Source organism: Bos javanicus, chromosome X (assembly GCF_032452875.1).
Source record: "Bos javanicus breed banteng chromosome X, ARS-OSU_banteng_1.0, whole genome shotgun sequence".
Taxonomy (NCBI): domain Eukaryota; kingdom Metazoa; phylum Chordata; class Mammalia; order Artiodactyla; family Bovidae; genus Bos; species Bos javanicus.
In genome coordinates, this window is record NC_083897.1 from 60,307,206 (window position 1) to 60,330,080 (window position 22,875).

Consider the following 22,875-nt stretch of genomic DNA (forward strand, 5'->3'; position numbering starts at 1 on the left):
ATGCTTTTATACTTGGCCCATTGAGCTACCACTGACTGCTGGCTGCCGCTTCATGTGGGCCTTTCTCCCTGTTTCCCTGGTCCCTAGTCACAGGAGGACTCTCAAGGCCCCTGAGGAAAGGGGCTGGTTTTACCTTTGGGTTTCTCTTCCCTGTGCAGCAGTGCCCTGGAGTTTGCAGTTCAGCTGTCCTCAAAATAGCCCTGCAAGCTGGCACCAAGCTAAAGTCCAGTTTCCCTTCTTTACTGGTGGGGTTTCTGGCTAGTGAGCAAAGAGAACTGAGTGAACCCCAGCCCTGTGCCTGTCCTCCCTGGGCAAGGCTCTTGGCGGGGGTGGGGATGGGGATGGGGTGGGGTGCCGTCTTGGGCCTCGAGGTCAGCGGTGGCCTTTGGGCCGAGGCTGCATTCAACTTGTGAGGTCACAAAGGCTCTGCCTGGCTGAGCAGTGTTTGGCCATACCTCACAGCTAGGGCTGTGTTTACTCAGATGGACACACATGGAATCCAGGCTGGGATCATCTTCCCGAGCTTCTTACTCCCTGCTTCGGGTCTGAACTGAAAAACAATTTGCAGAGTACACTGTGGTCCGCACCTGTTTTTTTTTTTTTTAATCCCCTTTCCACAGCCAGTTTGCAGTGAACTGAAGATTAATCCTGGCTCCTCCCATTTCTTTTTTATTTTTTCTTCAGTTTCCCTTGGGATTGGGTTCTCACTCTTCAGTCATAAATGTCCATAGACACTAAGGACAGTTGGTGCCACTGCTCATTTAGGGTCCCCCTGCCCCAGACCTCTGAAATACCATAAACCTGAAATAGGGTTATATGGGCAAAGGGGGGTTAAATTTAGGAGAAAGAGCTCATCATAATATTTGGTTATCTCTGTACACTCTAAAAGTTAGGAGTAGTAGTGATGATAATACTTTTGATATAAACTATACTTTGATAATACTTTTTGATAACACTTTGATAATATTTTCAATATAAGTGATGATAAACAGTTTGAGCATGTATCATGGTTCAGGTACTGTGCTTAAGTCTTTTGCCTATATATTACCTAATTTTCAGCCTTCTGCAAAAGGCCATTTTTGTTTTATCTAATTCTTCTTTTGGAGAAGGAAGTAGCAACCCACTCCAGTATTCTTGCCTGAAAACTCCCATGGACAGAGAAGCCTGGTGGGCTGAAGTTAAAAGGGATCACAGAAGAGTAGACGCGACTAAGCATGCAAGCATGCATTCTTCTTTCCCTTTGTTGTAGCCCATTTCTTCTTTGGTTGACTTACAGATACTGAAGAAAAATGTTCTAGCAACACTTTGCTGGGTGGAAATGGCTGAGTGATGCCAAATCAGAGCTGGAAAAAAAAAAAAAAAAAAAGAACCTCAGAGATCATCTCCTCACTTGTTTTTCCAGATGAGTAAACTGAGACCCAGAGAGGTGAAGTGACTTGCCCAAAGTCACAGAGCTCAATGGAAGCAGAGGTGGATCTACTGGTTCACTGTCACTCTGTAGTACCATTCATGGCCTCCTTCTACCCCTTACCATTCCAGCATAAAAGAAGCTGGGCTTTTGTTCTTGCCCAGTAGTTGAGAAACAGAAATCTTGTGTTTTATTTATTTTTTTGAGCATCATTTTCTATGACAGCCTTGAAAGCGAGGCTCTCACAGCTGCAGGCCACCTTTCTACCTGACCGCTATAGCAACTACTTTTCCAATGTGTTTTTCTGCCCTTGCTTTGTCTCTTCCACAGAGGAAGCAGGCTGCAGTGCCACCATTGCTTGCTGCTTGTCCTGGGCAGGTAGTCCAGGGAGTGGTATATGCTCAGTGAGCCTGTATGGCAAGTCAGTGTCATCTGCTGCGAGATATTGATGGTTTTGCAATGGGACCCATTCAGTTGGGGCTGTAACTGAGGTCATCATTTTTCTCTAAGTAGAGACCTGCATGCCATCCTAGTGAACAGTTGTGTGAGGCTCCACAGCAGGTGAATGATTCCAGAACCTCATTCTGGTAGAAGTGACAAAGGTCAAAGAGGAAAAAGGTCAAAATAATTGGCCAGCCCAGGGAAGAAGTCATTTCATCTTGGTAAACAATGTAGAGTAATAGATAGAGCATAGGATTAAGCATTAGCCAGACCTGGCCTTGGCTGCAGGTTTCATCTCTGACTAGTTGGCAGAACCTAGTAGTTTTGGCTGGTCAGATTGCCTCTCTTGGGCTTATCTTCTTACATAAAGTGTGATAGTTGAAGAGTCTAGGCTCTGAAGTCAGATTGGCCAGGTTCAAATCCCAGCTCTGCTGCTTTCTAGCTATGTTGCTTTGGGTAAGTTAATTGATATCTCTGGGTATGTTTTTGTCTTTGTAAAATGGGGATAATACCATCTGTGGTTTTCTTACAAGAATTCAGTGCATAGCTACATGTAAAGTATCTAGATCAATGTCTGGTGCATAGCAAGCACAGAGTATGTTATCTGTAAGATAGGTATGCTCTTTGCCCTTCATACCTCACAGGCTAAACGTGACAGTCAAGTAAAAGATTTGCGAATGTGTCTAGTAGCTGGAAAGCACTGTCTAAATGGGAAAAATAATTTTTTTGAGAGCATGAGCATTCAAAGACAAGTCTTTTCAATGGTTTTATCTAATCCTAGGATTAGATATTGATGGATATTTATTTTTTCAATTTTAATTTTTTTAAATTATGAAAGTATGATAACACCTTTACTTGACTTCGAAAATACAGAACAAGATTACATGTAGTTCCACTATCTATTACAAGTATTCTTTAAGTAGATAAATTAAGATTTTTAGTTGGTTTCCACATCAAATACTCAAAAAATAGAATGAACATATAGAGAAGCAGAAGGATATAATAGACCTGAAAGGCATTGTGAACCAATTCAACATGATATTTTTTTGACAAGCTGGCAAAAGGAAGGATAGTAGGTTAATGTGTAAGGTTATATAAATGCTGGGTCCATCAAGCAGTGCATGTTCTGCTTTTTCCCTCCTAGTGTACTTAACGGTGCTTAAAAGCTAAGTAAAGTGGTTGGAGGATTTGGAGTGAAAAGCAAGGATTACGATACTTTTCCCTTAGGGCCCCTATCTTAGTTAATGGCACTGCAGTCCGTCAGTGACCTGGGTTAAGTCCTTTGAAACTTTGACACATTTCCATTCCTCTCTTCCACCATCAGAGTCTCTTGAGTCATTTTGATTCTGTCTTTCATTATTTCTCCCATCTGTCTCTTGCTTTTCTTCTTTGATTCCTCTGCCCTAATTCACCTAGTTGTTGATCATCATCACCACTATCTGTCTTCTTACCAGCAGCCTGCTGACTGATTTTCCCTTCTCCTGGGGTCTTTCTGCTCTGTCCATCATTTATACCGCTGCCAGAAATGATACAAGGAAAATTCATGTTGGGTCCTGCCATTCCCTTGCTTAAAAGCCCTCAGTAGCTCCCTACTGCCTTCAGCAAGGAGAGCAGACAGCTGGACAGATGCACCTTGTGGTGCATCTGGTGCCCTGGGCCAGCCTTGCTAATCAAAACATGAGCATGCTTGCTCAACATGCGTCTCCATGTAGGTTCAGAATCATCTTTAACATAGTATTTGAGGCAGCTACTATTACTCAGCCAGAGAATGGCAGAGAGAGAAACCCTTTAGAGAAAGCCTGAGCTCCTTGTGATAAGATTTGGGACCTTCCAAATCTTGATCAACCAGCTTTATCCTCTAGTACGTTGTTCCATATGTGCTCTGATCCAGCCACATGTACCATGAACTTCCACGGTTCTCTGACTCTGAGTTTATACTTTGTTCACGTTGTACCCTCAGTCAGAAATACTTTTCTCTTCCTGTTGAGATGCCAGTCATCATTCAAGGCTCAACACTCCCCCTTGTGAAGGTTTCTTCAAGCCCTTATGCCAGATTTAGCCATTCTTGTCTATTTTAGCATTTGATTCTGCCTTGTGTTACATAATTGTTTATGTTGCTCCCTCACTTCTTAGTTTGTGTATTCCCTGAATACAGAATCTATGTTCTGTTGATTTTTTCTTTTCTAACCCTGCACAACATCTAGTACATACTAGACTCCTAATTTTTTAAAAAAGCATTTAACTGAGTCTAGTCCTTTCCCTTTGTTTTTTGGATGAGGAAAGCGAGGCTTAGAAGAAAAGGTCAGGAGTTCATTTTGGGGCTTTGTTGAGTCTCAGATGTTTGAGATGTTGAGGCTGGAGTGAACAGCAGGCAGTTGAGATGTAGTTGGGCTGGCAAAGTGATTTAGGAGGCATTCATTTAGAGAAGTTGGCAGGGGAGAAGATGCAACTATCATGCAAAAGCAGAGGAGAAAGAAGAAAAGGATTCTGTGAAATGCCTACTTTTGTGGGCAGAAGAAAAGACTCAGTGAAGCAGACATGGAAGGACACCCAAGGCAGGAAGGAAATTCAGGAAGCAGGTCCTCTATGTCATGTGAGGCAAAGAGGTTGAGACCAAGGAAGGCTTGAGAAAAGGCACTTGGAATTGGTGAGTACAGGCTGGTCTGGTGGCCAACGGCCCACCCACTTCTAAATAGTTGCCCTAGAAATGTTCATGTGTGAAGAGTTGTGTGCAAGGGTGTTATGGAATCAGAGAAGATTAGGAAACAGCCCACCAGGGACAGAATGGCACATCCCACCAGTGGAATATTGTACAGCTTTTAAAAGGGAGGCTAATCTCTGTATTCCCTTTGGAAGATGGTAACAATATTTTGTTAAAAAGAAATAACGGTATGTGTGATATGAACCCATAAGCACCTCGTGAAAGTCTGGAAGATTGTGTACTAGGTAGTGTTGAATTCTGAGTTGTTAGGGAGAGGGGGGACACCCTCACTTTGTACTTAACACATTTCTGCATTGAATTTGGTGTAAGTACAAATTTCTTGAGTAATTGAGAAGAAATATTTTTGTAAAAAAAGAAAGGCAGCCAGGGAGAGCAATTTCAGTAGAAAAGAATCATTGGATGAAGGAAGCCAACTCATGAGAGAGGATCTGGCAGCTGAGAAGACACCATGTGGGTGAGAGACTGCTCACAGAGCCTTTGCTGCCGCTATGGCTTGTGGGGGTGAGGCAGGGGGTACAGTGAGACAGGGCTGCTAGAATGAGGCAGTGACCCCATGGCCAGGGTTTTCAGCCGAAAGGGATTAAGTAGAAGAGTGGCAAGGTGGCCTAGAGACAGGCAGAGGCTGATTAAGAATGAATTAAAAGAGCAAAGCAAAGTGGCCATGTGTATATATGAGGGAGGCAAGAGAGGATGGGGTTGGGGGAGAGACTGGTTGGGGGCCCAGCTGCAGACGGAGCGAATATTCTTAGCTGTAAGGAAACATCCAGATGAGGCAAAGAGTAGCACATTTGAGAAGGGACAAATTAAATATCAGTTTGAGGAGTAGAGAAACTTCCCCCAAAAGGATGAGATCTCAGGCCAAGTAAGCCTTCCATACAGTGGTTGGGGCAGAGGCTGGACTACCTAATTGCCTTCTCTGACTGAGGATTAAGAAAGCCCCGCGTTGTTTAAATTTTGGTGGCCAAAAACGTTTTGGCAGTGGCAAAGTTATGTTAATGGCTCAGAGAATAGTCAGGTGAGTGAGTGAAATGGAATTCCTGTGACTTTGCAGGCCTCCGAGTTACCTGCTGGATCTGTCACTAAGTTTGGGACTAGAGGTGGAGGTGGAGAAGGTGGAGGCCAGGAGTCCTCACCTGTGCCTGCTCCTACAGTCATGAAGGAAACATTTAAAAATTCCAGTACCTGTTTTCCCCACCCCATTCTTATCTAGTTGTCTGGACTGGGGGCCTACACATGAGCATTTTTTCAGGTTCCTCAAGTGATTCTAATATGCAACTAGGATTAGAAGCCACTAGTGGAGAAGACTGGATTACATGTGTTCTGAGCCTAAACTGGCCCTCTGAAGCTTGTGTATGTTGTGTGTATTTAACACTATTTCAATACACCTATTTCGTCTATTGTGTATTCCCAAAGCCTGTGGGTGCATTACTTGTAAAACGTGCATCCCATTGTTTGCCAGCTTCTTGCTCGCCTGTCGGGGAGATCTAATAAGCTCTATGAGGTAAAATTCAGGAGTTCCTCAAGAACAATAGTTGTACTTGCAGGGCTCCTCATAAGGGTGCCTGGCACTTCGGTATTCAATTATTGTCAGGTGAAGTGACAAGGAGCTTTGTTTCCCTGTGTAACGCTGCTTTTAAAAACCCAGGAATAGTAAAACCTGACATACTCAGAAAGTCTGGTGGGAGAGAGGCTTGCGAACCACCTGGCACATGTAAAGTGTCTGATACACTAAGCACTGTGGGAATCCGTATCCCTCAGCACGTCCTATGCAATGACTCTGAGCCGTGCATCATACTCAGGACTGTGAGATACACAGGAAACATCAGATATGGTTTCTGCTCCCTAGGGAGCTTATTATCAAGGCTCGTTTATAGTCTAATTACTGCATTTTAATGTGGAGAACTTATAACAGGAGAATGCTAGAGGTCAGAGGGCGTTTGAAGTTCCTTTAGTTCAAACCCTTCATTTTGCAGTGGGGAAAAGAAGCCCAGCACAGGAAGCTACTTGCCCAAGGTCACCCCACTTGGGGATGGCAAAACCAGGGCCGGAGTGTCGGGCTGCCTCCCTCTGAGGTCTTAGTGCCCTGTTCTGTTGGATCAGTTGAAGGACAAGTGAACCTAATGGCCTGTGTTAAAACTTTAACAAGAATTCCAGTTTGTGCTTTATGCTCTCACTACCTTATAGTTGAGGGAAGAGTGTTTGCATTTTAGTCTTTTTTGAAAGCTTGCCTAGGGAGGGCCAGCACTGGTTACCACTGGAAGTATAGCTGAGGCCCAAGAGGCCTAAGGGGCTTCCCAGGTGGCTCAGTGGTAAAGAATCTGCCTGCTGATGCAGGAGACCCGGGTTTGTTCCCTGGGTCAGGAAGATCTCCTGGAGAAGAAAATGGCAACCCACATCAGTATTCTTGCCTAGAAAATCCTATGGACAGAGGAGCCTGGCATACTGCAATCTGTGGGGTCACAAAGAGTTGGACCCAACTGAGCGACTAAATAGCAGCAGTGAGAGGCCTAAAGATGGGGAATTTTGCCTTTACTGAAACAGCCACTGACTCTAACCCCTCTGTGTCTAATTAGGGCACTTTTCCTACTGTTTCTAATGGGCTTCCCAAGATTAGTAGGTTTATCAATTTTCTGCCTCAGTCACTCCTTTTTTTGTTAAACTGTTGTGAGTCTTACCTTAGAGGAGGGAGGTGGCCTGGTGTTCTGTGCAGGCCTGAGAATTAGTACAGTGGGAATGGGTTCCTAGTGGTGCCAGCATCAGGCTGTTTCTTCTAGCCCTGTTCCCTGCCAGTTCCCAAGCCCAAAATTCAGTTCCAAATCTGGGGCTTTCTCTGAAGAGTCAGGTGTAATTCCAGGTAGAGATTCTGGGTGCTCTTCCCTGGGCCCCTTCCCCACACAGACAAGGTTTAGAGAGCTAACAGCTCTGCCTTCCTCTGTGCCAGATTGTGGTAATAGTCACGTGCATGCCTGCTAAGTTGCTTCAGTCGTGTCTGACTCTTTGCCACCCCGTGGACTGTAGCCCACCAGGCTCCCCTGTCCATGGGATTCTCCAGGCAAGAATACTGGAGTGGGTTGCCATTTCCTTCTCCAGGGTATCTTCCTGGTGCAGGGATAGAACCCACATCTCTTGCATCTTCTGCATTGGCAGAGGGTTCTTTACCACTAATATCACCTAGGAAGCCCCAATAATAGTCACAACTATATGTATTAGTTGTATATAAATATGTATTGAACGCCCTGTGTGATCAATGCTATGATTGGCATTCCCATTTTACAGATGAAGACAATAACCTTCAGAGAGGTTTAAGTATCATGCCCAAAGCCACATAGCTAGAAAGTGGTCAAACTGGTACAGGTTTGGCTGACTTCAAGGCTGGTGGTGTTATCTGTTAGGCTAGTAGAGCTTGTCATTCAAAGAGATTGTGTGTGTGTTAGTCGCTCAGTCGTGTCCAACTCTTTGCGACCCCATGGACTGTAGCCCACCAGGCTCCTTTGTCTGTGGGATTCTCTAGGCAAGAATACAAAGAGATTACCAATTATATTTTTCCTATGGATGAAGAACAGTCTGCCAACTTTCGGTAAGCCTATTTAAAGAATTAGTCAGAAGAGTCCCATGTAGCAGAATTCTGTTCTACTGTGGGGCAGACTGTATTGGGAGACTTGCCAGTCACCAACACTGCATAGTCAGATAGATTACTTCCCTTCTCTGGGATTCACTTTCCACATCTGTGAATGAAGGTTGGACCAGATGATTTCTAAGATCCCTCCCAACTCGTACATTTGATGACACTTTGGTTCATTTCTCACTTCCTGGCAGAATGGAAAAGTCAAGGAACTGGATGGTGGACAAAATGCATTGGAAGTGTAAAAGTGGGGAGAATCTCATAGTGCCTTCAGGAACTTCCTGGGTGGGTCAGTTAACCTCAAATGGCTTTACCATGCTTAGGCAGTTACACATGGGTTCTAGTTTTCCTCGGGAGTTTATAAAGAAATAGTTTCTTTTCAGGTAGCTTCTTACCCATGTCAAAATTTAACCAGCTTTCTTAAAGTGGCAGTTATTTAATTTCAAGACTTGTGGTGGTGCTAAAAGTATTTCTGAAGATCAAATAAAAACTGAAAGGGTAACAGGGCACTTAAATAGGGGGCACTCATATTTTATTGCTCTGGGTTAGAATGATTAAAATGTGTGTTCTGTTTTGTAAGAGGGTTTGGGATGATGGTTTTTAGAAGAGAAGCAATCTGAACAGCAGGTTGTATGTGCAACTTTTATTTCCCTTCAGAGTTTAAGAGCAGGTTAACCCATAACTAGGTCTTGTGTAATTGACCTTTCCTTTATCTGTTTTGTCATAAAAAATCATCTTGTATTCAAGAACACTTAAAGTTAATAACCTATAAAACCTATGTGGTCCTGCAGTTAGGTAGCTTGGATCTTAAAAAGTATTTCTGTGTTATTGTTGGGGTGTTTGGGTGTGGATATTCTTGAACCTTGGATGGTACATGTAGCAGTCAGCTTGCATCAGGAAGGGCTGTGAGGGGCTGCCCCCAAAGCCAGGCTCTTGTCATCTCTTCTGCCATTCAGGTTAGGTACTGCCATTAGGGGGAACAAAATCATTTACTTGGGGACAGGGAAGGGGAAGCCCTGACAGGTGGTTTATGATGCCAGTGGGGCTTGGCACATAGTCAGTGCAGCATAAATGTTAGTCTTTGCTCACCAGTCCCAGATCAAAGCAGTTGGGGATATTCATCACTTGTGGGCCATGAAGTCAGTTAGCCTGGCAGTGCTGCCATGTAGAAGGAGTTAAATAAAAATCAGGTGACATCAAAACTCAAGTGGCATGCACATCCTGTTCTTCACCTCCCGCCCAATTTTACCTTATTCATGATCACCTGGGTCTGTGTACATTCATAGGAGTGTATATCCTGGTCATGACTGTCTTGGTTTTCAGAGAAGGAGAGGGTGAAATGAGGCCACATAGGGGCAGTATTTCTGTGGGTTTTAAAAAAATAATGCTCAGTCATGCCACGAAATGGCAGCAGCATTTTACCTGGTTACATCATGAACACTAACTTGGAAACCCTGCTGGTTTGCTGATTTTTCAGTCTTCTATTCACATGATGGTCGTGTGCGTCCCCACTGGAGTTGTGCCTTCTGGTTTCAGAAGGAGAATTGACATGCATTGCTTCATACACGCAGTACCCACTTCCCCCCTTTATTTCTTTCTCTTCTAGCTTGGTGCAGGGCTTTGCAGACAGATCTGGATTTGAAGCTAATTTCTGTCACTCCTGAGCTCTGTGCTTTAAGTAAGTCACCTAATCACTGTCTCATTTGTAGAATGGTGCTAAGAATTCTGTCTGTCTCATTAGATTACAGAAAGAATTTAAATGAGTTAATATTGGTGAAGCCCTGAGAAAAGTGCATGGAACGTAGTAGGTGCTCAAAGAAATATTAGTTACGGTCTATCCCCTTTCCCCCAAGAAGTGGAGGCAGTAACAAATAACAGCCTTTCTTTGAATACCTCCAGAAACTCTCCTGGCATTAGTCTGCCCTAAGGGGCTGAGGTTTGCCTTGTCTTTTGATGATAAAGAGTAACCGTCAAGAACTGTCAAGAACTCTGGATTTTATCCTCACAGAAAGCTTGAAGTTGTTGACTTTAGCTGTCAGTTAAAAGAGTTGGGAAGATGGGGTGGAAATCTCCAGAGAAAAGGTGTGTGCTTTTGCTAATTGCACTGCAGACAGCAGGGTGTATGAGTAATGAGCTGTATGTTTGGTGTGGGAGTTCAGTGCCAAGCCTAAGGGACAACATGGTTGAGTTTCATTGGCTCCTGTGACAGGTGGCTCCCTGGCTTTTTTACCGTTGAGATGTCAGAGTCCAATAATTTGAACCTCAGCGCTCTTGATTATAGGCCTATTAACTATTTCTTCACTGTGATAATAATTAGCATTTATTCAGCTTTTACTTTGTTCCAGGTACCAGTCTATTTTTTTTTCTTTATGCCTGTTCTTTGCCTTATTTTATTATTATTATTATTTTACTTTATAATATTGTATTGGTATTGCCATACATTGACATGAATCCGTCACAGGTGTACATGTGTTCCCCATCCTGAGCCCCCCCTCCCACCTCCCTCCCCATCCCATCCCTCTGGGTCATCCCAGTGCACCAGCCCTGAGCACCCTGTATCACGCATTGAAACTAGACTGGCGATTCGTTTCACATATGATAATTTACATGTTTCAATGCCATTCTCCCAAGTCATCCCACCCTCGCCCTCTCCCACAAAGTCCAAAAGACTGTTCTATACATCTGTGTCTCTTTTACTGTCTCACATACAGGGTTATTGTTACCATCTTTCTAAATTCCATATATATGCGTTATTATATTGTATTGGTATTTTTCTTTCTGGCTTACTTCACTCTGTATAATAGGCTCCAGTTTCATCCACCTCATTAGAACCATCAGCAGACGAATGGATTAGAAAGCTGTGGTACATACACACAATGGGGTATTACTCAGCCATTAAAAAGAATACATTTGAATCAGGCACCGGTCTAAATGCTTTTTGCCTATTAACTCTTTTAATCCTCACAAGAATTTTAAAAGGTAGGGCACAAAGTAGCTAAATTGCTTGCCAGAGTCTCACAGCTGGTGGAGGAGCTGGTTTTAGAAACTAGTTAGTCTGATACCAAACTCAGGGTCTTCATCAGCTCTCCTGTAAAGTCTCTGGTCTTTTTTTTTTCCTTTTTAAATTACACATTGTAATTGTTAGTTGATGATGTCCAGAAATAGTTGATTTTTGTTCATTTTTTGTAGCCAGCAACATTGCTAAATGCTTCAAATTAATTATAATTAATTGGTCTGAGGATTCTTGTATGTTTTCTATGTTGGTAATCATAATCTACAATGAGTGAAACCTTTGTCTCTTCCTTTGGAGTCATTTTATCTTTAATACCATTTTCTTGCCTTACCATTCTGGTTGAGACCTCTAATACAGTGTTTAACAGAAGTGGCAATAATAGATAACCTTGTCTTTTTCCCTGTCTTAAAGGGTGTGCGTGTGTGCTAAGTCTCTTCAGTCGTGTCAGACTCTTTGCAACTCTATGGACTGTAGCCTTCCAGGCTCCTCTGTCCATGGGATTTCGCAGGCAAGAATACTGGAGTGGGTTGCTGTGCCCTCCTCCAGGGGATCTTCCCAACCCAGGGATCGAAGCCAGGTCTCTTACAGTTACCTTCGTTGGCAGGTAGGTTCTAGCACCATGGAAACACTGAAGTGTTTCACGATTAAGTATGGTGTTGAAAGTGAAAAGTGAAAGTTGTTAAGTCACTCAGGCGTGTCAGATTCTTTGTGGCCCCATGGACTGTAGCCCGCCAGGCTCCTCTGTCCATGAGGTTCTCCAGGCAAGAACACTGGAGTGGGTAGCCATTCCCTTCTCCAGGGGATCTTCCCAACCCAGGCATTGAACCTGGGTCTCCTGCATTGCAGGCAGTTTCTTTACCATCTGTTCACTGGGTGTTAAGCTGTAAATTTTTTTGGTGATATCTTTTACTGGACTATAGAACTTCCCTTCTATTCTGAGTTTGCTAAGTTGTTTTTTGTTAGTCATAAATGGATGTTGCTTCTTATCAAAGACTTTTTCATCTGTTAAGGTGATCATATTACTTTTGGTCTTTAATCTTTCAATGTGGTAAATCATATTGATTTTCTAATACTAAACCAACTTTGCATTCCTGAAATGAAATGACCTTGATCACGATGCATTATCTTTCTTGTTCCTGGATATGATTTGCTAGTATTAGATTTGGTGTTTTTACAACTGTTCAGGAATGAGTCTGGCTGTGGTTCCTTTCTTGTACTGTCCCTGTAAAGTTTTGGTATTTATTACTAGCTTCATAAAATGAGTTGGGTAATGCTTCCTCATTTTCTAAACTCTGGAATAGTTTGCAGAAGATGGAAGTTATTTGTTTCTTGAGTGCTTGCTAGAACTTGCCAGTAAAACTATCAGGGCTTTGGTGTCTTCTGTGGAAAGATTTTGGACTACTGATTCAATTTCTTTCATGATGGTAGAAATTTTCAAGTATTCAATTTCTTCTTTAATTGGTGTTAGTAATTTGTTTTTCTAAGAATGTGACCATTTTGCCTAAATGCTCATACTTAGAGGTTTAAAATGGTTAATAGCCTCTTAACTATAGAAACTGCAGATATGAAAAAGACAGCTCCCTTTTCATTCATAGTATTACTTATTTTAAAAAATCAACCTCACCAGAGATTTTTAAGTTTTGTTATCTTTTCTAGGAAGCAATTTGGGCTTTATTAATCCTCTTTAGTATGTGAGTCTTATTTCTGCTAGTTAAAAAATTGTTCTGTAAACCAGTTTTCAGTTTTATCCCTTGTTCTTTTTCTAACTTAAGTTGGATGCTTATTATAACTCATTTATTTTCAGACTTTATTTGATTAAAAGTATTGAAGGCTAATAATTTTGAGCCACGTGCTGCTTTAGCTGGATCCCACAGACTTTGGTATGCAGTATTTTGTTATGTTGTTAGTTCTAAGGATACTTGGAACTTGTTAGTTTATAATTTCCATGGTGATTTCTTAACCCATGGGGTGTTTAGGATTTGTTTAAACATTGTTAAACATTTTCTAAGTTATTTTGTTGTTGATTTCTAACTTAGAAATATTGTGATCAGAGGATGTGGTCTGTATGGTCTGATTCTTTGAAATCTGATGCTCTGTGGCCCAGCAGCATGAGGCCAGTGTCCACTAGATCAACCTTGTTAATGTTGCTGCCCTTTGACAGCCCCACCCAGTTTTTCATTGGGTTACTCTTATCAATTGTTGGGATAGTTAAAATTTACCACCACAAAGGTGGGTCAATCTAGTTCTTTTAGTTCTGTCAACTTTTACTTTATGTATTTTGCTGCTATGTTATTAGGGGTAGTAAGTTACTTTTCCCCTTTCTTTGTTAGGTCCATTAATGAAATGCTCAAGATAGGTGTTCAAGACAGGTGCACCTTAGCCTGTAGATAGATGAGTAAGGGTGACTTGGTGAAAGCAAAAGCATCCTTCTAGGGGGGCAGGGTAAATTGGATTTTGAGTTCCAGGGAAGAAACACATTTAAAATCTGAATTGCACCTTCCCAGACATAGAATTAAATTTTTGAAGCAATTTGACTTTGCCAAACAAAATTAACACCCTCATAGCCTCAAGAGCCAGAGGCTTTTTGTCATCATTAAAACAGTTTTGAAAGCTGTATTCCTCTTGGGTTGGGCAGGAGGTTGGGAAAGAGAGCTTTATTTCTCTTGGGCCGCATAGACATTACTATTGGTTGGTCAGACAGGTTTCAGACCCTTAGGCACTCTGCTTCTTATTGCCTAGCATTTTCTGTGGGATATGGCTCAAATTGAGTTACCTCTCTGCCTTTTAGTTTCAGTGGATGTAATTATGTGGGTAGTGCTCATTCCCCTTCCACCTGACAGGGGTGAGGTGTGCAGAAATTGAGATAATAGTTACATAGGGATTCTAAATAATTAATCAGCTCCTCTGCTCACTCTGCAGAAAGAAAATCAAGTCTGTGGGAGACAAGCTCTCAGGAGGACCAAGCAACAGAAATGATGGCAACAACTACACCTTTTATTAGATTCTCAAATAGAATCAGACCACATGAAGCTGGAAGTCATACAGAGAGACAAATTACATCTGGTCACATTTGGGTGGGAATAGAACTTTTCAGCTTCAGCTCTTGACCCTGTGTAGTTCTGTGAAATCTCATTTTCAGGCTCTGTTAGGGCAGCCCCTCGTTCTGATTGGATTTCTGAAATAAGCACTCTGAGCTGGTCCTCTTCACTAATGCCTCCTTCCCTCTCAGAGAATTGTAAAGAAGGGGGAGCAAGTGAGCCAGTTAGGACCCACTCTCATTACCTTTTGATTATAGAAGTAACATATGGTCATAGATAAACAAACAAACAAAAAAACCTTAAAAGTACAGGAATGTATAAAGAAAAGGGAAATTTCCTGGAAATCCATCTCCTCAACCCTATTCTTTTCCTTTTAAAGACTGTGGCTGATGGCAAAGAATCTCTTCTCCTCACCCTCTTGATTCTTTTCCTTCTAATTTGTTTTTATTTTGATGTGAAAGAAATTCTAACCTAATGGTTATGGTGGTGGGAGAGGGTGGTTTTGGCTTCTACAGAATATGGCTGCATGAAATAAAGGTCAGGGCTTGAAAATACCAATTGTTCATTCTTATTTTAAAAGGGTAAACTGTAAGGCAGGGAATAAGATTTTAGGTACTCATATCCTAATCCAGTTGTGTTTACATGTGTTAGGGGGATGGATAGACAAGTGGTATAGTCGAAGTAAGACCATTTTTGCAAAACTGCTTTGTTAACTAACAAGCTCTACAAATATGAGATTAGCATGAATGTTGTTGCTGACTCTGGGGGGATGGTCTTGTGTGTTTATCTGAACAGTTAATATCTGTCAGTGAGCCATTGCACAAGCGACTGGCCAAATGATATCCTGTGTCTCAGATGTTCCATCTATTTGCAATTCCAAAGCTTATTTAATTGCCTTCAGCTGCTTAATATATACCTCATCAATAGGATAGAGAAGCAGAACTTAGCCTTAGAGGATAAAGGTCAGAACAAGTGTAGCTTACTACTGATATGCCCTGTTAAATAGCCCACTCGATGCAGGGAATTGAAGAAGCATATAAGAAAGCATTACCCAGTACTGCCTTAAGTACAATAGAGTGAGTGGCAGCACTCTATAAACTGTTAAGCTGGGTAATAATGCAAAGGATCGATGTCATCATGACTGGGGAGATTGGCTGTCACTCAGCGACTTAGCTGTGATATGCTTCTAGGCAATTCCACAGGGCTTTTATAAGCCCCTTTTCTGTACATGTGCTAGAAAGTGCCACAGAAATACAGTCTCATGATGACTGTAGAAGCCAGGCAGCAAAATTTAATCAGACATTTGTCAAGAAGATGGCAGATAATGACCAATTTTTGGTAGACAGATAGTTGTCTGCAGAAACAAAGCCTGTATTGAACTATTTTGGAGTGGGAAGAAGCATTGCTATGACAACAAATTACTTATATTTGATTTAGAAAAAGGAGAGGAGTGCAGCTTAATGGTTTAGAAAGCTCGTGAGAACAATTGTTGGCACTGGGTATATGTTAAAATATAAAATGTTAAGTATGATCTGTTAAATAATTGAGCACCTCAGTGCATTCTGTTTCCAATATCTCTTGTGAACCAATAAAATACAACATAAATCAACTTCTAAAAAACAGCTACCAGAGTTACATGCAAATCATTCTGTTTTATAAAGTGCCCCAAATGAAATTCCCAGCTTTCATTTGCTGAAATGCCCCCAAAATATCATGTGTTTAAAAGGAAAAAAGAAAAAACAGCCAAAACCCAGAGACCTGTTTACTATGTTTTTATTGCATCTGGACCTGAAATTATGGTAGTTTGGAGTTTCTCATTCTGAGATGATTAATCTTTTTTTTTTTGATTGGTAGTGTGTTTATTTGAAACAAAACTTGTCTTCAGACCATTTCCATCCTTTTGCTGTGTTAATTCCTGAGAGAATGAGTAAACAGTGGTTTGTATGAACTGGTTACTGCAGTACGCCTGGGGAACCAGGCCTGAGGCAGGTGGTGAGGGCTTAGAGAACCTGCAGAAAACCTATGGACAGGAGGCTTTCTCTGACAGAAATCATCTTTCCTCTTTCTAAGGAAAAAACCAGAAGGACCATATTCCTTGGAGATAGGATTTAGGGCCTTGACCATATTCTAAGTGTGGGTAGATCTAGTGACTCCTTAAGGGCCCTTGAGACCAAAGTATCTAAAGGTTTTGTTTACTTTTATGCCTTTCCCTGCCCCTCCCTGCCCTTTACCCAATATCATCTCCCTGTATCGTTCTAGAATATAAATGAAAAGTAGGAGACAGGAAGAAGCTTGAAAGATAGAGGACTAACTTCACCAATAGAGGATTACCACCCTGAACTTTTAAACTGTCTATCCAGGCAGAAGTCACAAATTTGCATGTGGCCTCCCCTTTGGAGGAACAAATTTGATTGGTCATTACAGGGAAGAGACCATTTTGTAGGGTTTACTCAGAGGAGGTTTACTCATCCCACATGCGAACAAAGTAATGCTCAAAATTCTCCAAGCCAGGCTTCAACAGTATGTGAACTGTGAACTTCCAGATGTTCAAGCTGGATTTAGAAAAGGCAGAGCAACCAGAGATCAAATTGCCAACATTCGTTGGATCATCAAAAAAGCAAGAGTTCCAGAAAAACATCTGCTTTATTGACTATGTCAAAGCCTTTGACTGTGGATGACAGCAAACTGTGGAACAGACCACCTGACCTGCCTCCTGAGAAATCTGCATGCAGATCAAGAAGCAACAGTTAGAACTGGACATGGAACAACAGACTGGTTCCAGATCACAAAAGGAGTACATCAAGGCTGTATATTGTCACCCTGCTTATTTAACTTATATGCAGAGTACATCATGAGAAATGGGTGGGCTGGAAGAAGCACAAGCTGGAATCAAGATTGCCAGGAGAAATATCAATAACCCCAGATATGCAGATGACACCACCCTCATGGCAGAAAGCAAAGAAGAAGGAAAGAACCTCTTGATGAAAGTGAAAGAGGAGAGTGAAAAAGATGGCTTAAAACTCAACATTTAGAAAGCTAAGATCATGGCATCCGGTTCCATCACTTCATAGCAATTAGATGGGGAAACGATGGAAACAGAGACTTTATTTTCTTGGGCTCCAAAATCATTGCAGATGGTAACTGCAGCCATGAAATTAAAAGATGCTTGCTCCTTGAAAGAAAATCTATGTCCAACCTAGACAGCATATTAAAAAGCAGAGGCATTACTTTGCCAAGAAAGGTACATCTAGTCAAAGCTATGGTTTTTGCAGTAGTCACGTATGGTTGTGAGAGTTGACTATGAAGAAAGCTGAGCGCCGAAGAATTGATGCTTTTGAACTGTGGTGTTGGAGAAGACTCTTGAGAGTCCCTTGGACTGCAAGGAGATCCAACCAGTCCATCCTAAAGGAGATCAGTCCTGAATATTCATTGGAAGAACTGAAGCTGAAGCTGAAACTCCAATACTTTGGCCACCTGATGCGAAGAACTGACTCATTTGAAAAGACCCTGATGCTGGGAAAGATTAAAGGTGGAGGGAGAAAGGGATGACAGAGGATGAGATGGTTGGATGACATCACCGACTTGATGGACATGGGTTTGAGTAAGCTCCGGGATTTGGTGATGGACAGGGAAGCCTGGTGTGCTGCAGTCCATGGGGTTGCACAGAGTTGGACACGACTGAGTGACTGAGCTGAACTGAACTGAACTGAATTCACAGGAGGAAGTTTGAAAACAACAAGCCACATCTTAAGTTAATCTTCCCCTTTAAATGAGGAGTGGCCCAGAGTCACAGCTGCTGATGAATCACAGACTTTGCCTGGCATTCAGTTTAAATTCCATCTTAAGTGATCTGCAATCATGTCAGATCATGTCCTGTCTTCATAAGCTTCTAGAGCCCCCAGTTACTTGCATAATAAAATCTGAGTTTGTTAGCTTGTTCGTGTGTGTGTGTGTGGTAGTCATTCAGTTGTGTCTGACTCTTTGCAACACCATGGACTGTAGACCACCAGGCTCCTCTGTCCATGGGATTCTCTGGGCAAAAATACTGGAGTGGGTAGCCATTCCCTTCTCCAGGTGATCTTTCCAACCCAGGGATTGAACCCTGGTCTCCTGCATTGCAGGCAGGTGCTTTACCATCTGAGCCACCAGGGAAGTGGCAATACACCTTTTAGAAAACTATTGCAAATTAATGAAAGTGAAAGTTGCTCAGTCGTGTCCAACTCTTTGTGACCCATGGACTATACAGTCCACAGAATTCTCCAGGCCAGAAAACTGGAGTGGGTAGCCTTTCCCTTCTCCAGGGTATCTTCCCAACCCAGGGATTCAACCCAGGTCTCCCACATTGCAGGCAGATTCCTTACCAGCTGAGCCACAAGAGAAGCCCATTGCAAATTAATACGTACTTTTTATGGAAAATTTGAAAGACACAAGCGTTGGCAACATTTTTATGTAAGGGCCAGATAGTAAGTAATTTTGTCTTTGTCACTACTACTCAGATCTGCTATTGTAGCACAGAATCAGCCATGGACAGTGACAGTATAGAAATGAACATGTGTTTGTGTTCCAGTAAAACTTTATATACAGATCAGTTAGTGGGTCAGATTTGGTTTGTGGGTCATAGTTTGGTGAGTCCTGGTATGATGAATAAAAATCACCCGTAATCTTCTTACCAGAATGTTAACATTTTTGCTTTATTTTCTTTTTTCTATTTATATTGATTTACATGGTTGTGACTATATATTATATACTACCAAACTTATACCCTGATTTTGTTTTTCACATACCATTCTCACAAACATTTTGCATGTCATTTAAAATTTGTCAGAAGTGTAATTCTTTTTTTTTTTTTGCCATTTATTCATTTTTATTGCTGAGTAGTATTCTATTTTATGCATGTAATATAAGTTATCTCTTAACTTGTTGAAGTCTTTGTCACTACTACTCAGACTGCTATTATAAATGACTGCAAAAAAACCTGCTTTGTGCATAAATCTCTATAATTTAGATTATATTGTGTAGGCCATTTTCCTTGAAATGGAATTATAAGGTCAGGGGAAGGAATGTTTTTAAGGAGCTTAATATGCCTTTTCAAAATTGTAGTACCCATTTAATTCCCACCAGCAGCGTCGAAGAGAGCCTGTTCCATCTCGTCCTTGCTAACAGATTTTCACTAAAGCAAAATCTTTGTGAAAATGGCATCTTAATGTATTCTTTGATTATTAGAGTGGGGAAATTTTCAAAGAATTGTGTATTAGCTGTCATATTTCTTGCTTGTCTCACTCAGCCATAAATGCACCCTGGGCACTCATTCCCCCTTTTGCTTATGCAGTTTTCCCCTTTCATCCTCCAAACTCTTTTTCAAAATTCTAGTCATCTTTACAGCTTGATCCAGATTTGAAGTCATCTCCCTGTCCGTGCAGTCCTCCCTTCTTCCTCCCATTCATTTGATCTCTCTGCCCCAAGGTCCTTTTCTTACAGCCTTTATTCCTTTCTGACTCCTTCTGTAGTTCTCTGTGTATGGACTTTCTTCCTAGGGCAGGGACTGGGTCATGCTCTCCCTTTGGCTCCCAGAACCTACCAAGGAGCTTAATATACAGAGGTCTGACTAGTCTATGAATGCTTTGTTGAAGGCTTCCTGCGGTCTGCTGCATGTGACTTCAATGACTACCCCCCCCTCCAACACACACAAGAACAAGCTAACAAAAATGGGATATGGTAATTACCTGTGATTGCAGAGCTCTTTGGGATCAGTGATAAGAATGCTTTCCTCATTACTTAAGATAAGCTGTATCCCTGAGTCCTATGCATTCCTTTTTATTAAATGTGGTTCCTTAAGTTTTCCAAGAGGTGGTAAATGACAGTTTTAGCACACGTTAGGCTGTTCCTCTCTCAAGTGTATAGTGTAGTACTCCACTAGCCAATAGAAGTTTGTAGTTTGATGGAAATATTTTGTATTTGTACTCTCCAGTGCAGTAGCTGCTAGCCATGTGGGGATAGTGACATGTAGTTACTGCAAGTGAGGAACTGATTTTTTTCATTTTATTTAATTTTAAGTAGTTGGAAATAGCCATGAATAGCCATGGGTAGTAGTGGCTACCATAATGGACAGTGCAGGATCATACAGAATATTGAAAGGTACAGTCCCCTTTTCTTGTATGGCTAAGAGAAGCTCAGTATTTATAATAATCTACAGCAGTCTTGACATGGTGGCTGCCTGGAATTTTGGCAAGGCAGCCCAGATCCTGGTAGAACTGTGGTGAGAGAAGAAGCTGTGAGTTTGGTTCCAAATGGAAACTGCTTCTAGTGGGAACTCTGCACTGGGCAAGGAGGGAGATGGTTGAGCAGAGGCCAAGCAGAGGCAGAGTACAGCAAGCTGGACTATCCAGAGGAGACATGTGGACTTGATATGGTCAGTAACAGGGAGCCATTAGCAATTCACGAGAAGAAGAGTGATGAGAGAGAGTGGCATCGCAAGGTTGTCTCCTCCAGGGGCATGCAAACTACTGGCAGGGATTGGGAGTTATTGGTTGGTCCTTTAGTGGGTAGAGCTGGGCAGTAGTGATTCACCAACTCCATCAAAACCGAGCCCCATCAGAGAACACAAATGATTTATTTTTGCATTAGCTTCCAGTTATTTTGTGCCTTCCTGTGGCTCAGATCCACACCAGCTTCGAAGGCTTGGAGTTGGGAAGTGGGAGAGGCCACCTATGTGAGGGGAGACCAGCTGTTTGGTCACCACTAGTGAGTGCCCTTTGTGGGCCTGGCGCTTTGAAAGGTGTGTCTTGATGGCTCCTTGAACCTTCCAAGACACCCTGGCAGCCCACCCATTCTGTTCCCACTGGTCCACTTCCTTGAAGGACCAGTGAAAATTTTCTCATTTTCTTCATTAGATTTTTAATCTCATTGCTTTCTCCCTACTCAACTTTTCAACTAGGTTGAACATTTCTACTTATTACTTCTATCTGCTCCTTACTGCCCCCACTGTGTTCCTTATTACATTGCTTATATTTTTATAACCCTGTCCTGACTTTAGCATATGGGCTTAATAACTGGCTGTCATTGTTCTCAAGATCAACCTCCTTTTAGTGAAATGATGAGGCATGTCCCCTTTATAAAATACTCAGGGCAATGGAACCATGTCGTGGTCTCGCTTGATCTAGGTCCCTAGCAATTTAAGACCTCAGCTGTAACTGCAACTCTGTTAGTTCTGTTAGAATGTGAGTTCCCACAGCCTTTATCTATCTTTTTGTAAGGAGTTGTGTATAGTCACTTCATGATGACACAATCGGATCGGATCAGTCGCTCAGTCGTGTCCGACTCTTTGCGACCCCATGAATCGCAGCACACCAGGCCTCCCTGTCCATCACCAACTCCTGGAGTTCACTCAGACTCACGTCCATTGAGTCAGTTATGCCATCCAGCCGTCTCATCCTCTGTCGTCCCCTTCTCCTCTTGCCCCCAATCCCTCCCAGCATCAGAGTCTTTTCCAGTGAGTCAACTCTTCGCATGAGGTGGCCAAAGTACTGGAGTTTCAGCTTTAGCATCATTCCTTCCAAAGAAACCCCAGGGCTGATCTCCTTCAGAATGGACTGGTTGGATCTCCTTGCAGTCCAAGGGACTCTCAAGAGTCTTCTCCAACACCACAGTTCAAAAGCATCAATTCTTCAGCGCTCAGCCTTCTTCACAGTCCAACTCTCACATCCATACATGACCACAGGAAAAACCATAGACTTGACTAGACGAACCTTTGTTAGCAAAGTAATGTCTCTGTTTTGAATATGCTATCTAGGTTGGTCATAACTTTCCTTCCAAGGAGTAAGCATCTTTTAATTTCATGGCTGCAGTCACCATCTGTAGTGATTTTGGAGCCCAGAAAAATAAAGTCTGACACTGTTTCCACTGTTTCCTCATCTATTTCCCATGAAGTGATGGGACCAGATGCCATGATCTTCGTTTTCTGAATGTTGAGCTTTAAGCCAACTTTTTCACTCTCCACTTTCACTTTCATCAAGAGGCTTTATAGTTCCTCTTCACTTTCTGCCATAAGGGTGGTGTCATCTGCATATCTGAGGTTATTGATATTTCTCCCAGCAATCTTGATTTCAGCTTGTGTTTCTTCCAGTCCAGCGTTTCTCATGATGTACTCTGCATGTAAGTTAAATAAACAGGGTGACAATATTCAGCCTTGACGAACACCTTTTCCTATTTAGAACCAGTCTGTTGTTCCATGTCCAGTTCTAACTGTTGCTTCCTGACCTGCATACAAATTTCTCAAGAGGCAGATCAGGTGGTCTGGTATTCCCATCTCTTTCAGAATTTTCCACAGTTTATTGTGATCCACACAGTCAAAGGCTTTGGCATAGTCAATAAAGCAGAAATAGATGTTTTTCTGGAACTCTCTTGCTTTTTCCATGATCCAGCAGATGTTGGCAATTTGATCTCTGGTTCCTCTGCCTTTTCTAAAACCAGCTTGACCATCAGGAAGTTCACAGTTCACATATTGCTGAAGCCTGGCTTGGAGAATTTTGAGCATTACTTTACTAGCCTGTGAGATGAATGCAATTGTGCGGTAGTTTGAGCATTCTTTGGCATTGCCTTTCTTTGGGAATGGAATGCAAACTGACCTTTTCC

At 42.2% G+C, this 22,875-nt stretch overlaps 1 protein-coding gene and 1 long non-coding RNA gene across 17 annotated transcripts in view; both read left to right on the forward strand.

The window, feature by feature from the left end:
* TMEM164 (transmembrane protein 164) overlaps window positions 1-22,875 on the forward strand; it is a 180,190-nt gene that overhangs the window by 14,682 nt on the left and 142,633 nt on the right. For 2 of the 16 annotated variants that reach the window (XM_061409437.1, XM_061409439.1), the window contains exon 2: window positions 9,800-9,871. The exons of the other annotated variants lie outside the window; for them this stretch is intronic. In XM_061409437.1, coding sequence (XP_061265421.1) covers window positions 9,800-9,871 — 72 coding nt within the window. The remainder of the gene's footprint in view (window positions 1-9,799; window positions 9,872-22,875) is intronic. 16 annotated transcript variants of the gene reach the window in all.
* LOC133243040 (uncharacterized) lies at window positions 11,723-15,866 on the forward strand. Its single transcript, XR_009734949.1, has 2 exons — window positions 11,723-11,810; window positions 14,126-15,866. It is a non-coding gene; the product is annotated as an uncharacterized LOC133243040 (long non-coding RNA).